This window comes from Rousettus aegyptiacus, unplaced genomic scaffold, assembly GCF_014176215.1.
Source record: "Rousettus aegyptiacus isolate mRouAeg1 unplaced genomic scaffold, mRouAeg1.p scaffold_m13_p_7, whole genome shotgun sequence".
Classification (NCBI taxonomy): Eukaryota; Metazoa; Chordata; class Mammalia; order Chiroptera; family Pteropodidae; genus Rousettus; species Rousettus aegyptiacus.
The window spans coordinates 43885392-43908859 of NW_023416310.1; the positions used below are offsets into that span (position 1 = coordinate 43885392).

The window sequence follows — 23468 nt, forward strand, 5'->3', positions numbered from 1 at the left end:
GGTGCGCCTGCGCAGTGCGAGAGCGCACGTGTTAGACCCGGAAGGATCTGCTAGGGCCGCAGATTCCTAGGGATGGCAACCGACATGGAGACGCAGAGCGCTGGAGCCGTGGACGGCTTTACCTCGGTCACCCGCAAGGGTGGCCGGCGGGCAAAGAAACGGCAAGCTGAGAAGCCCTCCGCGGCAGGGGAGGACGAGGACGCGGGCCGCATGGACACGGAGGAGGCTCGGCCCGCGAAGAGGCCGGTCTTCCCGCCCCTCTCCCGGGACGGGTTTCTGGTACCGAGGGGTCCCCCAGAACAGGAACGGGGCAGGGGCTAGAGGGAGATCAAAGTGGTGATCTCTGGGTGATGAAGCTGCGGCGGCTCTTCTGGGGTGCAGTTCTTAGGGAAGTGACTCTGATGAATTTTAGTTTTTTCACTTGAAGGAAGCTTTTTTGTGGGTCACCTGTCATTTTACAACTCTGTCCCTGTTCCTTCAGTCACTTCCTGAGTTGCGTGTTCTTCTGTCGTAGGATGGGAAAGAAGAAACAAGGAAAATTTCAGTCCCAGCTAACAGATACACGCCATTAAAAGAGAACTGGATGAAGATATTTACTCCCATTGTAGAACATTTGGGACTTCAGATACGCTTTAACTTGAAATCGAGAAATGTAGAAATCAGGGTAAGGAGAGTATCAACCCTTTACAAATATACTAGAGTTTCTCTTACAGGGATGAAAATACATGAATAGACTTTTCTAATGGGACTTATTTTGTTAAATGGTTTTCTTCCAATTTTATAATTTAATATGTTCAAATTTCTCAAATGCCTTCACAGTTGGCGTTTAATACATACATTAGTTGAATTTATAAGATGAGTCTGAGATGATACCGAAATACTGGCTATGCGTGTGCATATTTTTTATAATGTTCTGTGTCGAATTGAGAAAAGGCCAAGTAAAGAGGTTGTCATAAACAGAAGTATGTAAATAATGAGGTGAAGTACTTGGCTACAGTACAGGCACTGTAAATTATTTTGAGAATAAGTATAAATTATATACATATCTGTGTGTGTGTGTTTGTGTGTTATTCCATGGTGTCAGTCTAGAAGTTAGACAATTAAAGTTAATTGACTTTGGGCCTCTTTTTCTGAGTTCCAATTTTGTATCAGAATCAAAGACCAAAATTAATTATGTCTTCCTTTTTGATGATCGTTATACTGTCAGGACTGGTATAGACTCATCTGAGGGAGCAGAACAATGGAAAAGCTGAAAGGCACTACTCTAAATAGTTGGTAAAGTTTAACATATAGAACTTAACAGTAGAATTCCTTGTCACTTTCATTCAAGTTTTTATGATTTCATGTCAAAACTTCTTGTTTCCTTATAGGTTTCCCTTGCTTCATTGCTTTAAATTTTCTATCACCTCTCCATCCTCCATGCTGGAATCAGATTAATTTTCTCAAACTGCACTGATTTTATTATGATATCCCGATATATTTAGTGTCTCTGAAGAATAAAAGTTTTTAACTGAACTTACCTTTCAAGTAGAAGTCTCAGTCCCAAGTTCGTCTTACCATCTCTTTGAACATTTTTTTACATTTATATATTTGGGTGGCTTTCTTCTCTGATGAATGCCCTCTCCTCCCTATATCCATTGTCTTCCTACCTCAGTTCCATTCATTTTTCAGGGTCTAGCTCAAGTTCTTTCTCCTTTTTGATCACTTTTTTATAGCAGTCATGTCTTCAGTCCCTAAATTTTTATTGTGCTCCGCTGTCATATGTATGCAGCATCATTAGTTTATATTCTTCTAACATTTGTTGATACTTCTATAAACCAGACACATGGTGATACATTGGCGTGCACTACATCATACTGGTCTTTAGAACAGCTCTGTGTGGTAGAGGACATATCCCTATCTTATGGATGTGAGGAATCAGGATCAAAGTATCTTCACCAAAATTGTCAAGCTAATAAGCGAATCTGGTGCTAGATGGGACCTCTCAGCATCTCCTACTCTGACCTTACTTTACAGATGAGAAAACTTAAGAAATAGGGTATCTATGAGACTGGCCCAAGGTCACATATGTAATTGGGACTGGGATCTAGTTTTAAATATGTCATTACACAACCCTGTATGTATGGTTTTGAATTTGTCAAATATGTGGTCTTCTCAACTAGATTGTGAGTCTTTGGGAGAGCAGAAATGAAAGTTTTGGAAGCAGACCTGTTTGAATCTAACCATTTCTACCTTTTAGTACTTTAATTTCCTCAAATGTAAAACTGTATCACTTAACATTCAGGGTGTCATGAACCTTAGAGCTGTAGTGTGTAAAATCCCTTCGTAGTTCATGTCATTTAAAGTGGTAGGTATGAACAGTGGCTATTTATATGATTATTGAATAAACTCTTTGAGGACAGGATCCCAGCCTAAAGCATTCTTGGTAGTTAGTACTGGGGTCGATGGTCTGAGGATGGAAGTCCTTCAGAGTGTGAGTGTGATTGTGCTGTGCCAGAGGAATCTTTCTGTTAACCCCAGAGTCAGTTCAGTCATGGAGTGTAGTCAGTCGTTGCAGTCAGTCGTTTGACAGTCTTTGGGTGGAACTCTCCAGCCTTGAAGCTGGAAAGTTCTGTTTTGCAAATTAAACACAGTACTTGCCTCATCAAAAACTGAGTTATAGAGAATATACTGGGGGAAGATGGTAGTGTAGGAATTATAGTAAGATAAGTCATTTCCAGTATTCTGTTAGCATATTGTCTTTTTCATCCTCACCTATAATTTGTGCCTTTTTTAAAACAGACTTGTAAAGACACCAAGGATGTTACCGCTCTGACAAAAGCAGCTGATTTTGTGAAAGCCTTTATTCTCGGGTTTCAGGTAGAGGTGAGTGATTTCATGATATAAAAAATGGGGACTTGAAAAATAATGTGAATGTTTCAATGGATTTGGGCTTTTTTTTTTTTTAATTTGAGATTTCCAGTTTGATTTGTGAATTTTAGCTTAACACTCATTCTCAGTTATCTAAATGGAAAGGCTTCACAGCATTTATTTTTATATCGTAGGATGCACTTGCCCTCATTAGGTTGGATGACCTCTTCTTAGAGTCTTTTGAAATTACAGATGGTGAGCATATGATGGTGTTTTATTATGAAATACTGGACTTTTCTATTGCCTACTTTGTATTCTGTGTGACTCTCAGCTCTCTAATAGCATCAATTGAGCTGTATTAATAGCAGCTTTTAAAAAAGTGTATAGTTTGCGTCTTGTAGCAGAGAAAGTTCAGCTGTGATTAAACTTTATGTGGAAGTGGGTGGTGCACTGGAATGGTTTGCCTCTTGAGGTCTTGCTTTCCTCATTTAGTGAAGCCGCTAAAAGGAGACCACCTGTCGAGGGCAATAGGAAGAATCGCTGGCAAAGGAGGAAAAACCAAATTTACCATAGAGAATGTGACACGGACGCGGATAGTTTTGGCTGATGTGTAAGTATGTGATCATGAGAAAATTACTTTTGTAATTTATATTTGATCTTTTGCTGGTTTCATAAGATCATAAGGATTGTATTTTATGCATAACGTTGCCACTAAATCTTTGTCAGTATACGGTTCCAGATGAACAGATAGTTACCAACTTAGAAAGCAGATTGTTAGTTGAGAAAATTTTAGAAATTATAGCTTTTTTTCTCAACAATGAAGGAAATGTTTAGGATCACTAGTAAAAGAAATTACATCACAGTTCAAGATTTAAATAGTATCTTGGGAATCTTTTAAATCAGTAGGGGAGAGCAAGAAGTGTTTTAAATGCCATCGTGAGAATAAATGCCATTCCTTTTTTAGAAAAATATGCAAATATATATTTATATAAAGGTCTTTCATAAAAGGAAGGTGAGTAGTGTACATTGGGTGAACACTAAAGAGCAGTTACATGTGAACCTAAATAAGATGATACAGGCTTAAAATAAGGGTGCGGGAAGTCAAGCTGGGATTACCTCTCTGTGAGGTGGAAGCTGCCCTGTTGCCAGGTTGGGATTACTGGCAGATGGCTCAGAGATTATATAATGCCAACAAAGTTGAGAAATGAAGCAGTTGACTGAGAGGAGGAGGGATCTGCCTGCAACTGAATCCAGAAATAATTTTATTTGAAATTGCCTCATCTTTATTCTAAACTGAGGAGCACACCATTATTTAGAATCTAAATTTCAGGCTTTTTTTTATACTTTAAGGATAACTGTAATACTACTTCGGTGGACCCTATTACCTATGGACAGGTGTATTATTATTTTAATTTTTTATGAATTGAGTCTAGAGTTGGGACTATAGAGCCAGAGGAAATGCTTTTTTGAACTGGAAATTTCAAAACCTTTGAAATGTATGCCACATTTTAAAATATATTAGCCCTAATTTGGAAATCAAAAATGTAACTGATTTGCTAATCAAATTATAGGTAGTATATCATATTTTTAAAAGTGTATTTATAAGTGTTAACTTAAAATTTACTAGTTGAACTAATTTTTTTTAACAGGTTTTCTGCAGTGTGATTTACATGCAACAAAATTCACCTGTTTTAGGTATACAGTTCAGTGAGTTTCTGGCAAAAGTTCTGTAATCCTATAATCCCACCCCATTCACACAGTTCCATTACCCCCAAAATTTCTTGTACATCTTTGCAACCCCATCTGTTCCCAAGCAATCACGGATCTTCTTTCTGTCACTATGCTTTTGCCTGTTCTAGAAATTCATAGTTTGGCTTCTTTTAGGTAGCACGTTGTTTTGAGTTTCTCAATCTTGTTGGGTGTATCAGTAATTCTTTTTTATGGCCAAGTACTAGAACATTGTATGAATATATTGCATTTTGTTTATCCATTCACAGATTGATGGACATTTGGGTTGTTTTCCCTTTGGTGCTATTATGAACAATGTTGCTATTGAATTACATTTTATCATCTTTTGTTTTGTTTTTTTTTTTTTTTTTACAAATTGAATTTCTACTTGATTTTGAAGAAATACACTGTCTTGTAATTTTTGTTATAAATAAGCTAATTGGAAATCCACAGGTTCAACAATTTATATTAATTATGATATAGCTGTAAGATGGACTGTTATGCAACTATAAGTGTTATTCTTGATGAGCAGCTAATAACTTCGCACAATACAGTATATAGTGAGCAGGATAGAAAGCTAAAAGCTACTTGTTCCAGGTGTCCTCAGTACATCAGCTGGGAGTTAGTGTTGATCTACATTTCCGGGACCTGCGTTCCATTCCAACTACTACCCCATTACTGTGGTTGTTCAGTAGGAAAACTGATGTTTTATGTAGTTTTGTGGTGTCTGTTTCCTCATCTTTCATGTTCTATTTTAAAGAATTTTATTTTTATCCAAGTTAGACATGCATAGACTTAAAAAAGACAAAACTTTCTATTACCTACCTCCATTTCCCCACTTTCAGAGAAACCAATTTCAGCCCTCTTAGCTAATTTTAAAAAATTATTTATCTCCACTTTTTCAAGTATCTTATTTATATATCAGCTTTTTTTTCAGATTCACCGTTGACTTTCTACCATGAAAGACGAAGATTTAGCTTTTTTTCACCCCTCCCCCTACTTACACCCCATACACCCCAGCGCTAGCATCACTGCTTCGGCTCCACTGCAGATCATTGGGCATTAGATTCTCACAAGAGCACAGGTCCCTGGTGCCAAAAAGTTTGGGGGCCACTGACTTAGGGTGATTGGCAAGGCTCTTTCTTCAAGGAAGCCCTGATGTCAGTATCTTTAGTCTTTCAGTTTGAGCAGGTCAGTTCCCCAGGGTCTTTGCTGCCAAACTCTTCAGAGCCCAGTTATAGAAGACAGCTGGAGGTCCCAGCATTCAGTGTGCACATGTTTATTAGACATTGCCCTTGTTTTTAACATGGTATTCCTTCAGTTGTGCCTGGTACCCCTGTTCCAGACACAGTGTTTTTCACCTTCCACAGTAAACTACTCCCCCTTACCCCGATAATTTTGCCAGAGTTACGGAGCGGTGTTTGCCTGCTTGCACTGAATGGGGAAGAAAATTGGGGGATCATCTTGAACAGACTGTAACTGATTATCTTGGCTTTAAGCTTCACTTTTACCCCAATTTCATAAGTACCTGTGTGCATGTGGGGGAAAGGTTCTGTTTGATGTTCCCGCTGCCCGTTTCAGTATCTTATTGATGGTTTACTGACATTTTGGAAGATGGGCTTTAAAAAGCAAAATTCACTCTTGTCGATCTTATTTGAGCCATTCAGCAAAGACTGTACATTGAAAAGGTCTGGGTGATCCTCAGTGAGTACTGAAAAAATGTAGGTAATTTTTAGGAAGATTTTTAGTTGAAATCCAAACTTTCAGTTTAGTACCCCTTGCTTTCCTGGGTACTGAAGTAATCCCAGCTCTTCCAGTTCATAATCTTGGCAGGGTTCTTGGTTTCCTGTAAACATCTTTTCTCATCTGTAAAATGGCAATAACATCTGCCTAATAAAGTTCTGGTGAGGATTAAATGAAAACACATGTATAAAGCCCTAACACAAAGAAAGCACTCACTGCATGGTAGCCATTATTAACCAAGAATCTTGTCTTTTTTTTTTTTTTTTTTTTTAATTTTTAGTTTATGTCTCTTCTAATAATTTTTTTATTGGGTTATAATTCACAACATAAAATTCTGCCTTTCAAAGTTCTTAGCATATTTACAGAGTTGTGCAACCATCACCACCACCTTTATTTATGATTTTTCAGAGTTTCTGGATTATAGAACTCAGTTTAAGGAATGCTTTTTGTTGCTAACTTGTTTCACTTTTTCTCTTGCAGGAAAGTTCACATCCTTGGCTCTTTCCAAAACATCAAGATGGCGAGAACTGCCATCTGCAACCTCATTCTGGGTAATAACAGTTTCTTTGGTGTTTTCTCTGGAAAGAATAGAATAGGGAATCAAGGAACTGAAACTAGATTTGCAAGCCAGTTTAGGGTAATGTTAAAGATAGCAGGTAGAAACTCTTGGGGGTTGGCAAATGTGGGCCTAATAGAAAAATGTAGGCATCTTTTTGCTTGGATTCCATCTGTCTGTCTGCTAGTGAACGGAAAGGGTTTATTGGCTTATATTGCTTAAATCTTGGCTGCCTTCTCCGTTGAGGTTCACAGAAAAACCATTCCAGAATAGCAGTAACACCATGTTTTAGGTTCAACAAAAAGGAAGCTGCTGATTAGTATCACTCAATAAGGTCAGCAACTCCTGATAAGCATTACAGGGGTGTAGCAGTTTGCTCAGAAAACCCTTGGGATTCTCCCTTGGTGTCCAAGTCTGATTGACTAGCTTCTTCTTGAAATACTCTTATGACTTGGTAGTTTTGGCTCTTAAGATTTAAAAAAAAAATTTTTTGGAGAACATTTGGTTATGGTTTCCTTTTTAGGTCTTTTGTTGATTTTAAGATAGGTGAAAAATGTCCCTGTTCTTTTTTAGAGTTTTGTAGACTATTTTCCATGTACCTTCTATATATGTGATATATGTGAGTATATTTCTATAGATAGATAAGCTTTTTTCTCCCCTCCCCCCCTCTACAGGAAATCCTCCATCAAAGGTTTATGGCAATATTCGAGCCGTGGCTAGCAGAGCAGCAGATCGATTCTAATTTCAAATCAGAGACTTTATCTTGGCTTTGGACTCTAGAGAAAAAGACTTTATCTACAAGTGGTAACAAGAAACCATGTGAAAACACTTTTAATCACTTAAGCCTCAGTCCCTTCTTCAGTTCTCAGCCAGAAGTATAAACAGAAAAGTTTGATAGTATTCACACTCAATAGCTTTTAGGACAATTTTAATGTCAAAATTTAGTACCATTATATTTAAACATTAATTATAATTTATCATTTTGTTCATTTTAAATCACATGTAGCAGATTTGCATAGTTTCTAATTCTCTCATTTGGAGAGAAACTTATTTAAACAGTTGTCTATGAATTTTTAAGTTTTCTGCTTTATAAATTTATAAACATTTCTTCTCTGTGGGTTGTAATTAAAGAACTGTCTCAGAAAACCTCTCTAAATCATGACCCTTAATACCAGGTGGTATATGACTGTTTCAGAATCAGGTCATAAGCAGCAGTTTGGCTGCACTGTGTTAACTAAAAGGCCCAATATTTGTACCTGTTTTGCAGTTTGTAAAATTAAAGACCTGTATCACGAGGTTGACATAAAGAGTGTTATTTTTCATTTAAGTATGTAATGAAAGTAGACCTTTCCAATGTTGGGTATATTTATTCTAGGTATTAAAAGTGAAATGTGGTGAAGTGTTTTTACTCCTAAGAAAACTACTGTGTTCTCCAAATGTAATGGATTATTTTAACTAGTGTCTGCCTATTTAAATACTATGATTTTGTTTATGCATTTTTTAAATGGAATGATACCACATTCGCTTGTACATCTCTCAAACCCTTGATGAAAACAATTTTAACTTTATTGGTGGGAGTATTAAAAAGTTCCTGTAAAGACTAGAAAAAGTATTCTATTAAGCTTCTGTTTCTTTTATATCAGTTACATGTGCCACTGTCTCAAACTAGTTCGTACTTTGTATAGGATTGGAGATGTATTATTACAGTGGCAATCTAATAGGACTACTGGGAGCATTTCCCACTCAAAACATTTTTTTTTGTCCTTTGGCAACACAGCAGCATGGAGAGTGTGGTGTATGATGGTATCAAATCTCTTCATATCTTTTTGAAAAAGAGGGATTTGAGATTATATCCTGGAGTCTACACAGGCTTCAGAAGGTACTATCCACCTGGTGATTCGCACAGGAAGTTCTATCAAAATTGTGACTATTTAGGGTGTACTTTTCTGGGGAATGGGGCCTACAGTTTTAATCAAGTTTTCAAGAGGCTTGAACTGAAAAAAACCATTGCCAGATAAATGTAAATGGGGTGGATTTTTAAGGAAAGCATAATGTTGACTGGGAAAAATGGGTTTTCTGTGTTAAAGCAGTCATGTTTTGGTATTGTTTGAATTGACTTGCTTTTAAAGATTTCTTATGTAGTTAGAACTCTGAGTAATATGAGGGTAAATATATTTTTCTAGCACTTGCAAAAACTTGGGATGCTCAACTTTGACTTAGCACCTTGAGTTTTGTGCCCCTCCTTAAGCAACTTTCTCCTCTGGGGGAGCAGTACTCCTTGGTGTTTTGAAAGGGAGACAAAATGTTAGAGGAAACTCAACTAATTCTTAATGGGAATGATGAAGGAATAGAGGTAATAAATCTGACTATATCACAGTGATAGCCGATCTTAAAAACCTGGGTTAAATCACTTCTTAAAAGCTACCTCTAAGGCCCGGTCTGTATCTGCCTCCCACCCTAATGCCTGTGGTCTTTGGATACTCAGTCCTAGCAGTTTCTGACATATAACAGTTTACATACTTATTGGCTGGAGAATGGGCCTGAGGAATATTTTCTTATTCAATGGCTGATAAGGGAGACCTAGGTATTTCTTCTTAGTCATTCCCGAAGATTTGGGCTCCAAACCCTCATGGTACTTAGAACTATAATGGTAGAGAAGGAAGCTCATGTTCACTGAGCATCTGGGAGGGGACCTAATTTTACTGATTGCAGAGCCATGTTAAGACTGGTACAGCATGCTTAATGTTACATTACTGAAAGTATACAGTGACAATTTACATAGCCATCCTACAACTTGCAAAATGCTCATATTGTGCAAATGTTAGTTACTTACTTGGTCAAAGAAACCAGTAAATCTTTAGGTTTCAGAGAGTTGATAATAAGGAATTGTTAATAGCTTCGTTCTGGTTAGCTGATAGATTTATAAGCCCAAGGGAAATGAAAGGTTGAAGTGGTAATGGGCTTTAAATGTTAGCTAACGCAATGAGATTTTTGAACATGTGGGAATTTTTGAGGATTAGAGTATTTCAAGACAGAGGAGTTGGGACAGTAAGTCCTGGAAACTATCCAGAAGAATTGATATTCTTTTATTTTTCACCATCTTGTCTATTAAATTGTGGTGAATACACGAAACTTAGCATTTTAACAATTTCTAAGTGTACAGCTCAGTGGCATTAAGCACATTCGCATTGTTGTGCTATCACCACCACCATCCATCTCCAGAACTGAAACTGTACCCATTACACGCTAACATCCCATTTCCCACTCCTCCTGGCCTTGGCAACCATCATGCTACTTAAAATCTGACAGCTGCAGGAACTCACATAAGTAGAATCATATAGTATTTATTCTTTTGTAACTAGCTCATTCCACTCAGCACGTCTTCAAGGTTCATCCATGTTGTAGCATGCGTCAAAAATGCCTTTTAAGGCTGAGGAATTTTCCATTGTATGTGTGGACCACATTTTGATTATCCATTCACCTGTCATAGACATTTGGGTTGCTTCTACCTTTTGGCTTTTGTAAGTAATAATTCTTTGAACATGGGTATACAAATAGCTGTGTTAAGTTCCTGCTTTTTACTTTTCAGTATGTGTACCGAGAAGTGAAATAGCTGGATCATATGGTAATTGTGTTTAATTTCTTGAGGAATCACTTTGTCATTTTCCAGTGACTGATAATCCCACCAGCAATGCACCAGGGTTCCAATTTCTCCATGTCCTTGCCAATATTTTTTATCTTGGTAACAGCAAGGTTAATGAATATGAAGTGGTGTCTCATGGATTTGACTTGAATCTCCATAATGACTAGTAATGTTGAGTATCTTTTCATGTGCTATTGGCTATTTTTCTTCTTTGGATAAATGACTGTTCAAGTTCTTTGCCCATTTTTTAATTAGGTGGTGTTGTAACAGTTCTTTACATATTGTAGATAGCGATCTCTTATAAATGATTTATAAATATTTTCTCCGATTCTATGGGTTGCCATTTCACTCTGTGAAGTCCTTTTCTACTCTTAAGCTCATCACAACTAGGGTTTTAAAAAAAAGGTTTAGGCCTAACTAACCCTATACTCCTAAGATAATCTAAGGGGTCAAAGAATCCAGTGCATAGTAGCTCGTCACTAGTGCATACCTGACAATATGGATGTTGTGGTTATAAAAGACACCCAACAGCTTTTAACTCATCTGGGCCAGGTATGCCATTTACCTCACAAGTATCTCACATGCTTAAATTACACTGGTAGGCATGTAGTAGGAGCTCTGTACAAAGTTTTTGAAAGCCTCAAAAAAGTTTTTCCCTCTTTTTGAAGAGTAACAAAGTACTAATAGTATTTATTACACAAAGGGCTAGGCGGAATTCTAGACAACCGAGGCTACCAGTGAACAAGTGACAGAGAGGTCCCTGCCCTTGTGGAGCTTTCATTTTATTTCAATAACTGGGAAAGACAAATATATAAGTAAATTATGTAAGAAGAGGTTAAGTGCTGTGGGAGAAGAAAACAGATAAAGGAGACTCTGATTTATCTGTAAGTTTAAAACAAACAGGTGGCCAGGACAGTTCTTGTTGAGCCAGGACATACCTGAACAAACACATGGAGGCATTAGGTGTGGGGGATAGCTGGTAGGGGGTGAGTACCAATGCCTACAGTGGGAGCAAGCCACCAGCTCTAGGAACCACAGGGCAGCTGAGGAAGCTAGAAGCAGAGGAATTGCATACTAAAAGGATAGGGTTTTTTAAGTCATAATGACTTGTGTTTTTACCCAGTGATAATACAGATTTGCTTTAAGTTATGGATTATAGTCAAAGATCAAACACCAATTTATCAGTTTTTTAAAAATCCAAAAGAATGGAAAAAGACTAATGGCTGTGGAAATCTACCAAGGACCACTGTGAATACATTCGAGTTGCAAATAGTTTATTTTCTTATTCATACAGTATGAAGTTTTCTAAAGATCCCACAACATGACATTTCATGCAGAAGAAAAACTAAACATTCAACATAAACCACCCCTCCTCCACCCACCCACCCACACTAAAAAAAAAAAAAAAGAAAAGAAAAAAAAAAAAGGAAAGGAAAGGAAAAAACCCTCATTCCCCAGTAAGGAAATATCGTTTGCACTATTTTTCTGTAACGCCAGCCAAGATATGCACAAGCAAGAGAAATAGAAAGCATTTGCTAAAATATCTGTAACAAATACTTATGTACAAAAAATTCACAAAAGACTAGTTCCCCCTTGAAGCAGAGCACATGGCAGTTGACACTGGAACAGATCAAACCACTGGCTAGGATTACAAGCCACGTACTGATCCAGAGGAAGAAAGTTACATGTAGTGGAGATTTTCAGTTTGAACATTAACATTTCCAAAGTTTGGCAACATTATCTTTTAAAATTATGCAAATTATGTAAACAAGAGGTACATTTTAAATCGATCTACATGCAAAACTCCATGTCATGCAAGGACACCAAGCACCGAGATTTTTCTCTCACAGACAGAGCCCATGATGTGCAGCACTCAGCTGAAGGAACAGCGATGGCAGGCAGGTGTGCCCAGTTTAAGATTCATTCACCTTCATTCCACCTGCCCTTTTCCACTCATGATTACAAAACCAGTTTTCAATGAAAATCTATATATGGAAAGTCTACTGTCCCAGAAGGCTAACCAAAATGTTCTCTTCCAGCCAACAGTACCTTTGCAGAAAAGGGAAGGAACAATAGCAAGTGGTGGAACATGATACACTGCTTTTATATCACACGAATTTAAATTATCGTCCATTACAAATACGGGCAAATCAAGAAAGCAAACCTTCATGCACTCTCTCTATGCCATGTGGTAAAGAAATTTAAGAGGTATAAATTTGGATAAAATTTTGCTCTTCTGTGACGTACAAATGAGTAGGGTTTCTCTCATTTTAAGTCACATATATATGTGGGTGTTTAGATAAATACATGCATATTAAACATCACCCCTTTTTTAGATTAGCTCAAAGTCTTTTGAAACAGAAGGTAAATTTATGGTTCAAACATAGGTTTAATGACAAATTATTTATCCACGTAATAAAACAAATGGATATCCTATGCAGTTAACATGATTACTTCAGGTACTCTTAAGTAATGTCTAACATAAATTATGATTGCCTCACACAGCTTCTGGCCTTCATGTATAAAATCACAACTGAAACTTACATTTACTCAGGGACATTTAATAAATGTAATGGCTTCTAGTTATGAAGTAACAGAATGAAGCAGCTGTAAGCTCTGTGCAGGTACTATATGAACACAAGAACAAGCTCTTGGCAGTAGCACTGACTGAACTATACTTTCTCCTCAAGCAGAGATGTAGTAAAAGCTGCTCAGCAATGAGACATAGTCCCTGGAAATATATTCATAGGTATAAATAAAGTTACAAACTCCTTTGTTACAAAAATGTAATTAAGGTAAATAATAGGACGTTAACAAATGCTTTGTCAATCTCTCAAAGGAGAAAGCACAGGAAAAGGAAAGTAGCTGGCCTAACACCCGGCTCAAATTGTACAATCTTCTACCTATATATAAAACTGTGTGAAATAAAAGTAAGGATGTTTTATGTTCTGCTTGGCACTTTTGTACTCTATCTTTTGTTTCTGAATCAAGTATATTAAATTAAAGCCAACCTACTACACATATAGAAAGCTACATATATCTATATATAAATATTTACATATGTATATATAGATACTTTCTTGTTATAAAAGATGAAGAAAAATAAATTAAAAAGCCAACCCCTTCCCTTTCTTCACCACATTGATATGCTCTTTTCATGTTGCTGTCCTTCAGACTTTAAAGTGCTACACTGAGTTATTGAGAGAATAAGAGTTCAATAACACTTAGTTGGCTTCATGAGGCTCATGTTGGAAAATGTGGCTTCACAGAGAAAAATACTTCCATTTAAATACACAGAGAGCATTGCTGGACGTCTTGAGCAGATCTTCAGAGATGGAGAAGAAAGCAAAAGTGTTGGGTGGTACTCTTTAAAAAAGAGTCACACATCTACCACCATCTTTTTGTGGATATCTAGGCCACCTACAACCTGCAACAGATGGGAACAAATCAAGCTTAGCCATGTTGAAGAAACTTTTTACACAGTCTAAACATCTTATCAAAACTGCAATTTAACAACATGATTTTAACAACTTTCAGAAGCTGTGCTATTGTTATTGCTGTTTGTTTTTAGCTTGCATTGTCTCTGGTGAGAATTTTCATGGCTTCTTTCTTCCAAGATAATAGGCATTTTATTGTGTTCTAGCAGAAAGAATGGCAATTTTATTCCATAAACGGCCAGACTTAAGTAAATATTTTAGGCTCTGTAAGCTACATAGAATTTCTCTTGCATTTTTTTTTTAACACTTTAAACTTGCAAAAACCATTCTTAGCTGACAGATGTACAACAGACCATGGGCAGGATTTGGCCCACTATGTAGTTTGCTTACCCTACACCTCGGTAGTCTCCTAATAAATGATAACCAGATGTTACCATAAAAGTTGACCTCGAAAACCAAACATGGACTTCATTTCAGTCTATTCTAGAAGGTATTAAAAAGTACCACATGAATAACATTTTCTGCACATTATTTTCCCATGGAATCAAATACATAGAGTTGTTATAGACATCTCAGTGAATACTGACATGGTAATCTAAAAGTTTAACTGCCTGTATTGTTATTTGGGGGATAAATATAACCTATATAAAGTGCCTAAGTTCCCGCTTGATGAATTTTCACAGAGTAAACACACCCAAGTAACAGCACCCAGACCACTACACCAAGACTCTCCCCTCCTCCTGCCCCACCACGCAGAGAGAGGTAGCCACTATCATGACTAACACTGTGGGTTAGTTTGGTCTATTTTTATTCATTTTATAAATAAAATCTCTTCCATGTTTGGCTTGTTTCACTCAATGTTCTGTTTCTGAGATTAATCCATGTTGTGTATAGCTGAATCTGTATTACTTTTAAATTCAGTTATTGCTTAAAAAATTTTTTTACTTGAAAAACTTTTATTTGCAAAAAAGTTTAAGTAGCCAGTTGGTTCTACAATTTGTTATGAAAATAGCAGTTTGCTGCCCTGCACTTACTCTGTTTCCTTTTACCTGGGGGCAGGCAATCATTTAGAATTTTTAACTATCTTCATTATTTAGCTTCAGGTCTTCAAATAACATTCCTGTATTGCCTTTTCTTGGATTTAAAGTTATAGACATTATCTAATGACTTGTTAGCACAAAAAATGAAGATTTAGCTCTTTCTTACACACCTCTCCTAACTCCTACTCCATATACTTCCCAACCTTCACCCCTCCAACAGTTACATCTTTATTTTGATTAGAGAGAAACTCAGCTTTGTAATTTTGATACTATAAAATACTATTTACAGCAGAACTGAATCATAAACTATGATTACTTTTGTTTTGCTACAATTAATAATTATCTGATCTTTTTCTTTGCTGGGTGTTCTATGCATTTATCATTAATTTAACCCCAAACTTCTGTTTTAAATATTCAATGTATTATATAAATCTATCAATTTTATTGCCTTTAAATCGCTCCTCAAATTTCCAAGCTCTTCCAATCTAGGCTTGTCATCTCTGGATCTCCCGTCACCATTTCCTGGAGATTTCCTGCTCTCTGATGTTAGACCCTCTGCTTCCTGAATCCCACATTATCTTGTTTTGATTTATAACATTACTGCAATGGAAGCACATCCTCCAGTAGTTTCCGAAAAAGAAATGCCTTGCATACCTGACAATGTCTTTATTCTTCCATTTCATGTGAGTTTGTAGAGAATTCTAGTTTGGAAATAACTGTCCCTCAGAAATGTAAAGGCAATGCTCCTCTGTCTTCTAGTTTCCGCTTTGCTACTGAGAAATTTACTGGTACTATGATTCTTGAGTCTTTGTGTGAAGTCCCTCCTCCGCCCTGTACCCCAGCTCTTTAGAAGTTTAAAGAACCATCTCTTTGTTTCCACTGTTTTAAAATTTCACGACAATGTGGCTAGGTCTAGATTATTTTTATATACTATGCTGGATACTTACTAAGTCCTTTCAGTCAGGAAACATTACTTTTGGTTATCTTTGATTCATTTTGATTTCCTTCTCTATTTGCTTTCAGAAACACCTAGCATCAGGTGTTAGATCTCCTACAATGGATCTCTAAAATTACATCCCTGAGGATAACAACAGATTTTTGGTTTTACTTTTGAAGTTTTTACTGGCTTGCAACATCTGTTTTTCCAAACTCCTTTTTGGGGCTTCACTTCATCTTTATATTCCATATGAGAGGTTTTCCTCCAATGCCTGGTGATCCTTAGCTCTCTGCTTCTGTGGAAGGGGTACTGGACCATCCATGTACGTGGTGGAACTATTGACTGTGGGCTACACTTCCCCTGCTTTGGAAAGATCTGATTTCCCAAAAAGAGCTTTTCCCATCTCTAAGCTGGGGAGTGTAAGTCTAGTTGCCAGGGAGTCTAGTCTGGTCATGAAAAAAGCCAGAGATATTAAAATGCAAATATGCTTATCTTCACTAATTACTCTCTCTCTCTCTCTCTCTCTCTCTCTCTGCCTACCGTTTCCCAGCCCACAGATTATATTTCACCCTCTCCAAACTCCCACTAAAGGGCAGGAGAGTCTGAACAGAGTTAAGGAAGAAGATCTACTGTTCTGATTGCTTCTTCGACAGACTTTAAATAATTTTCCTGTTTTAGCCTCATCTTCCTCCCCTCTTTCAGTTATCTTGTGCCACCAATTTCTGAGTCTTTCTGCATTATAAACCAGGTTGTTTCTCAGCTTTCTAAGCTTACAGCTTAAAATTCATTTTTTTTCTCCTGTCTGCTAAGTCAGTTCACTGACTTTAAGTTGCCAAATCTAGTTGCTATCCTCTCTGCTGTTCACTTTGTCCTTGCAGGTTCATAAGCTTTCCTTCTTAATCCATTTGATTTCACTGGAGTTTTGAGAGAAAGCAAAAATAAGTTCGTCCTCAATCTACTAACTTTACTCGTCACTAATAATTTATAAATTTTATTTGTATGCTAAGTATTCTGAAAAAATTTAAGTAGACATATAGTATAGTATGTGATTTTTTTTTTTTTTAAACAGCTTTTCCATCTCTTTCACTGGTATAGCTTGAGAATCAGAATAAAAAAAACTCAATGAAGCCAAAATTATGGGCTTGGTCAGTGTACAGAAAGGTTGGTTTAGAACACAAAATAAACATTTTTCTCCATTCCTGAACTATGCCCCTGAAAAATACAAATGAAGGTAATTTATAAAAAATACTGGAAAATGAACTCCAAACTTATCTTACGTTTTCAGTGTAACTAACATTGTTCCTATAATTAAAGATATATTTTAATGTCCTTCTACTACAGGTGAATTTATATGTAATTTCAGGTTACATTTCATAAACACTAAATGCATTTATATACAACCTTTATCACTTCGGCCAAGAGGTTTCCATTTTTGTTTTGTTCTCTTAAAGTTTGGGATTTTTTTTTTCCCCTTCCTTTGAAAACTGGCTGCTCTCTATGATGCCACTACGAGCCTGGTCTCCTGTCCTAACTCAATTGGAGGCTGGTCTATGGGAGTCCTTCAGTGATCTCTGGCAACAGTCAATGAGAAACGGAAGGGATAATAACAAAACAAACACCTGTAGCAGTACCACCTGGCCACAGTTTAGTCTCCAGTTTCAAGCCTAACTTTCTTCCAAAAAGACCTAGCTTGTTCTTTAAACTAGACCACCACCCTAACTGTTCCAAACAAATGCAAAGATAGTATCCCTTGAGATAAAAGATGATACTTAAAGGATAATGTGAATTTCTACACAAAGCAAAATTAGCTATTTAGGTCCTTATATAATTCACACCAAAGTCATTTGTTTTTCCTTGTGTGGTCTAAATATATGAAAAGGGGAGGAAGGAAATCTTCCTATAAAAGCGTCCAGTCACAACTGAAAAACTTTAAAACTTTTTGTTACCTTTGCTTCTCCTCTGGATTCTCTATCATCTCTAGCTTACAGTTAAAACTCTTTACAACACAACGAAAGGCTAACATCTTTGCTTTAAGGTCCCAAGTAGAGAAGAAAAGCTGAGTGGATGTGTTCCTATTTGGAAGCAGTGAGTGCTGGCAACTCCCTGCATCTACTGAAGGAAGGCTGTAAACCGGCAGCTAGGCTGTTGCCTCAGTTCCCACCTGTCGTTTTCTAGGACTCCCCATAACTGTAGCCCCAGCTCTACAGAGCCCTTGGCCCAGAACACAAAATATACTCATCAATAGCTTGGAAAAGGAGTGAGGTGGAAATCACCAGTTACATTGCCTAGCTGCTAAGTCTAAAATGGACAGGGACGCCCTTTCCTTCCTCATGAAGCCAAGCCTCTGGATTTCTGATGAAACTCACAAACACAAATTTTCCGCAAAAATATTTTTAAACCTGTTTATATTTAAATGAACCTTAAGAATACAACCTAGTTGTAATTTGGGGGACTACCAACAAAAAGTAAAAGTTACTAGTACCATTCTTGTGGTATTTTATCAGATAATCACTGAGTATTAATTCTTGAGAATCAATTGTTATTAACACTGACAACAAAAAACATAATTATAAGAAATACTCAATTAGGTGGTTTTTAAAGTGTTTTTTAAAACATAAATGAAGAACCAGCTCTTTTGTACTTACAGCACAGAATTCTTCAAAGGATATTCTTCCATCTCCATCCTTATCTGCATTTATTATGGTTTTGTCTACAATTTGCTGTAACTGTGTATCTTTCAGATTGTTCCCCACCATCATCTTCAGCACCTGGAAGAGTTCCCCATTGGAAATATAGCCATCTTTATCCATGTCATAGATACGGAAAGCAACTAAAAAGAGAGGGCAGAAAAAAATCATTGGCAAGTATAAGGCAATCACAAAGAAATACTTTTAATAAGAAAGAAAGCAGTAAGTTGCCAAAGATCTGGAATTGTAACTATGAGGATGGCTCCTTTCTATATATAAATCTTGCCTTTAGGTGTAGTTTAACACAGCTGTTAAGAATGCAGTCAAGAGTGCTTAGGCACAGGGTACCTTATTGAACCTTGAAAAGATTTTAATTTCTGCACATGTAAAACTGAGGCTAATAACAGTTCCTGCTTCCAGGTACCTTAAAGTACTGAATAAGGTAATACATATAAACTGCTTAGAACAGCGTCAGATACATGATAAAATCTCAATAAAAGATAGCAACTGCTATTACTGTTATTCTCATTTATATAAAGGGTTCATTTGCAAAGGATGTTTGCATATATCCTGTGGCTCACAGAACTGTTACTGAATAACAGTTAAAAGTTGAGTTATTTATCTATTCTTTAAATCAAAAGTGAGGTTATTCTACCAAATCCCCAATCCATGTTCCAGTCAAGGAATGAAAAGTCGGTCAAGCTCCACACAGACTGTTGGTAAAAGGAATTATAACTTTTTACAGGAAAAAAATTTTTTTTTAAATACCTAGGCATTTGAGAGCAAATGAAAAAATTTCACACCTTGAATGGTCTGTGCTTTCTTCTTTTATGTATTTGAATATTCCCTCCCTGCTGCCTCTTCTGTGCAGCTGAGGTCCGGATAATAGTTGTGCAAATGCACTAAAATCCTATCTCCATGTCACTCTATGGTTTTATAACCTGTATCAAAGTATGCTTTCAATTTATAATGCTCCAAGAACAGCTGAAAAGCTGTGAATTAAATTCTTCAAACCTTCTTTGTGTGCCTAGTATTTGATGGCCATAGGTTGGCCACTGGGCAGTGTGATTCTGGTGGTTTGGAGAAACATAAATGATGCTACACAGGAGAGTTTTCCTCCCATGTCTGCTGAGGATTAAGAGATCCATGTTCTCCTCTATTTCAACCACCTGGGGCAGGTATGAAACTCAGGCCCTGGGAATAGATGCTGTATCTCTTCTGATAGGTGCTACCATGGAAGAACCAAAAGCAGTTTCTAAATAGCTAGGTAATTTGCTCCACAATACACATAATGATGTGTCTCCAAGGAGCTCTGGGTCACGTGGCCAATGCATGAAATCTTCGCCAAAGTTCTCATGAAGATCATTACGTTGTGCACCTGGATATCGGGTAATGTGCAAAAGTACACACAGGAAAACGCTCCTCTAGCCTGCATTGGAAAATTCACCAGTTGCTTCCTCCGAGATGGAAAGAAGAAAATGGTAGTTGTTACATGTGGTCCAACCACTGTGTTCATGTACTGAACATGTCTGGACAGGCTGGTCACTGCCACGGAGTAGAAGCTGGAGTTCCTGATTCTCAGGGTCGCCATGATGGCAAGGATTACAAGGGATTCCGCTTATTAAATGTGACTTTCACTACTCTGATGCCATCATCATCCACATGGGCTAAATGTGGAAACAGGAAGCCAACTAAACCAGATGCCAGTAGACAGAGCAGAACAGACATGAGAACACATTGCTTAGTTCTTTGAGGGTGTAATTTCTGATCATTATGTGTGATCAAAGCCACCAACTCATTTACTTGTTTTGTTGAAATGCAGCCTGTCCTTTGACACCTGAGACAGGTGATGTTATCCTGCCCAGTGAATTCCACACATGAGAACTGGGCAATGGCTTCTTCCTGCTCCTGTTAATCCTGCAAAATCTTCCTGTCGTCTTTCTTTCCCTTGCAGAAAGGGGAGCAAGCAAAGGGAATGCTGGGACCTGACCCCACGGCTGGCATGTGCCACCTTTATCATGTCCTTCCTGCCTCCTGGGTCCTAAGAACTGCTCGCACTTGGTAAGCACAGGCTGAATGAACAAGAGCTGAATAATTTTAAAAGGCTGCCTATATAAACCAGAATAGTGGACTTCTGACTAAACATTTCTGAAAACAATGTGTAAACTAAGTTAACCTCATCACAGTAGAACACTTACTTCTTCCCACTTTCATTGAAAAATCTCTCATCTAAGTCATGTAGTTTATATGGTTGTTTCAGTGGAAGGAAATTCTACTTTCCTTCAATCTAGCTAAAAAGCAACAAAGACACATTGTTAAAAAAATACTGTATCTTTTACACTATTTTAAAAGGTTATAATGCAATATGGGGTAGTAGTGGTATTGAGAATAAACTCAGTGAAAAAAAAAAAATACTTACACCTCAACTTCTGTTCCTTATCGCCTTTGACACTGAACTGAGAGACTCCCTCAATGAATTCTGAATGAGAACAGAAGTATTTACAAATCAGAAGTTCCAATTTTTTATATAAACAAAACATACCCAGTACATACACAAAAAAACTTACATACCCACAAAGGGATATTTTCTTGCTGCAAAAAAAAAATATTACTTAGCAATGCCTAAAACTGAAAATGCCAAATTAGAAACATCAACAAATATGGTTCTGTTATGTTTTTTTAAAATTCTGAACTTGGAGTATCAAATCAATTTGAACAAATACTAAGTAACACAACATATGACACTCGAAAACATATTCTTCACGCTATTTAATGCCTTCTTCTTGGAATACAATGATAAAAAGGGTCTTTGAAAAAAAATTATAAATGGTTTTGCCAGAACAGTAACAATTGTGGATTTCCAGTTCCAAAATTCAGAATCATTTAAAATAAACTTCTGGGAGTTTCATGAAAATGATTGTTTCCCTCACTGCTTGCTAAACATTAAACCATAATCGGTTTTAGATCTCTTTACTTATAATTCGGTTCCTGAAATTGAAGTAACAATCTGTTGATGATTCTCCAGTGAAATGAAATGTTTAAAGCATAAAATCAAGTATAAAATTACGTATCATATTAATATCAGCAAAAGCACTATTCTTTGTAAAATCCAGAATAACTAAATTAATCCTTTCTATGATAATGCTCATATCCTTATTACTAGTTTTTTATTGCTGACTTAGTATATCTCATTCTTTAAAAGTTTTAAAAAATGCAAGCTAATGTTATCAGTTTCCCTAAAGTGAGACTAATTTTCTAAAAACAAAGAAAATACTGCATCTTATCTTTAAGATTACTTTATAAAAACAATTTGATCATTTATGAATAAACCAAAAATTCACAGTAAAAAGATATTAATTCATAAAGGTTCACGTACCACAGATTTTGAGATTTTAACAAAATTATTGTAAGATCGCCAATAATAATATAAAGACGTTTAAGGAAAAGAAAATTTTGAAACATTTTTGTACATCGAACTATAAAAGTCAACTCATGGATTATCTATCTTATTATGTAAAAAACTACTTTCTTACCTTTAAAGTCTACTTCTCCATTCCCATCTGTGTCGAATATATCTATGACCCGCTGTACTAATGGATTCTGTTGTAACTCCGGCAGAGACATGAACTCTTCCACGCTCAAAGAACCAGAATTGTCCAAATCAAGCTTCTTAAATCTCTTCCCTAGCCTTTTAATTTCATCAGCATCAACTAAAAGCAAATGAAAAGAGCAAGGTTTACAAAATGATTTTATAATTATAGGGATAAATCCAGCAGTTTAATTTCCAATTAAAAGAGTTACATATACTATTGACTAATTCCTTATAACAGAGAAAGTACAGAAATATTTTTATTTGGTTACCCTTTTGTTTTTTTGCACCTGCCATAACATACAACCAACTGTATGCTGAGTACACCAAGATATTACAATAGGATTTACAATGCTAAGCTGATCATGACAGTCAGGTGATTCTACTAGGCAGGCTAAATCAAACTCTGTTCTATACCAAACACCTTAGTTTTTGCTTATCTTTCTAAATTTTAATTTACTTTTATTTTTAATAGCTCATGGCTTAAAATCGGAACACAGTTTGAATGTGGTTTGAACGTAGTTCAAAAATCCAAAGCCTTCCTCCCACCCTAACCTTGTAGATATCTGATTCCCCTCCTTGAAGGCAATGTTGCCAGTTTCCTGAATATGCTTCCAGAGATATTCTTTCCAAGTATGAGCAAATAAATTACAGCTCTGGTTTCTTTTTAACACATACACACATATACAAAAACACAGCTAACAAAATTCACTTTCAATGCTCTAAAGGAGAAAGTAAAAACTGAACAGCTTAAACATGTTTATCAGTTTGTTATTATAAAAATTCAGTATCAAGTATTCATATGCCTTCTTGAAAAGGTTTATTTTCTTCTATATTACATTGTTTACATTCCTTTAAAAATTAGATTAATTCATATAATTTTGATAGCTTAACAGAAATAAATATGCAAAAATTAAATACAATCACCAACTTTTCAAAAGAAAATTTACAAGTCAAATGTTACATTTGCCATGAATATTATAATCACATATGTATACCTATATTATGGGCCACAGTAGTAGACACTGAGATTGCAAACTGTTTTGAAAGTTCAAATATATATATGATCATCCTCATTTTAAGAACTTAAGGTAAAGTATATGTTTTTAAAATCTAAAAATGTTATGTTAAAATGGAATAAGAATTATAATTATCTGCACTACTAAAGTATAGACTGTACAACTACAAGATGCTGCTGTAATATGAATTAGTTCATATGCAATTAATAAAGAAGGGAGTGATGTCAGTAGAACACAGA

General features: G+C 36.4%; 2 protein-coding genes and 1 pseudogene across 2 annotated transcripts in view; 1 reads left to right on the forward strand and 2 right to left on the reverse strand.

The window, feature by feature from the left end:
• The first annotated feature begins 18 nt into the window (after positions 1 to 18).
• PNO1 (partner of NOB1 homolog) lies at positions 19 to 8489 on the forward strand. Its single transcript, XM_016137877.2, has 7 exons — positions 19 to 279; positions 515 to 664; positions 2782 to 2865; positions 3045 to 3105; positions 3343 to 3460; positions 6802 to 6872; positions 7552 to 8489. The coding sequence occupies exons 1-7, from the start codon at positions 73 to 75 to the stop codon at positions 7617 to 7619; spliced, it is 759 nt and encodes a 252-aa protein (XP_015993363.1). The 5' UTR covers positions 19 to 72; the 3' UTR covers positions 7620 to 8489.
• Positions 8490 to 11773: 3284 nt separating this feature from the next.
• The window catches only part of PPP3R1 (protein phosphatase 3 regulatory subunit B, alpha), a 56774-nt gene continuing 45079 nt past the window's right edge, over positions 11774 to 23468 (reverse strand). Inside the window, exons 3-6 of the mRNA XM_016137878.2 lie at positions 22155 to 22331; positions 21041 to 21100; positions 18580 to 18764; positions 11774 to 13947 (exon numbers count right to left, since the gene is read on the reverse strand). Coding sequence (XP_015993364.1) covers positions 13900 to 13947; positions 18580 to 18764; positions 21041 to 21100; positions 22155 to 22331 — 470 coding nt within the window. The 3' untranslated portion in view covers positions 11774 to 13899. The remainder of the gene's footprint in view (positions 13948 to 18579; positions 18765 to 21040; positions 21101 to 22154; positions 22332 to 23468) is intronic.
• On the reverse strand, positions 18771 to 21034 carry LOC107506932 (annotated as a pseudogene).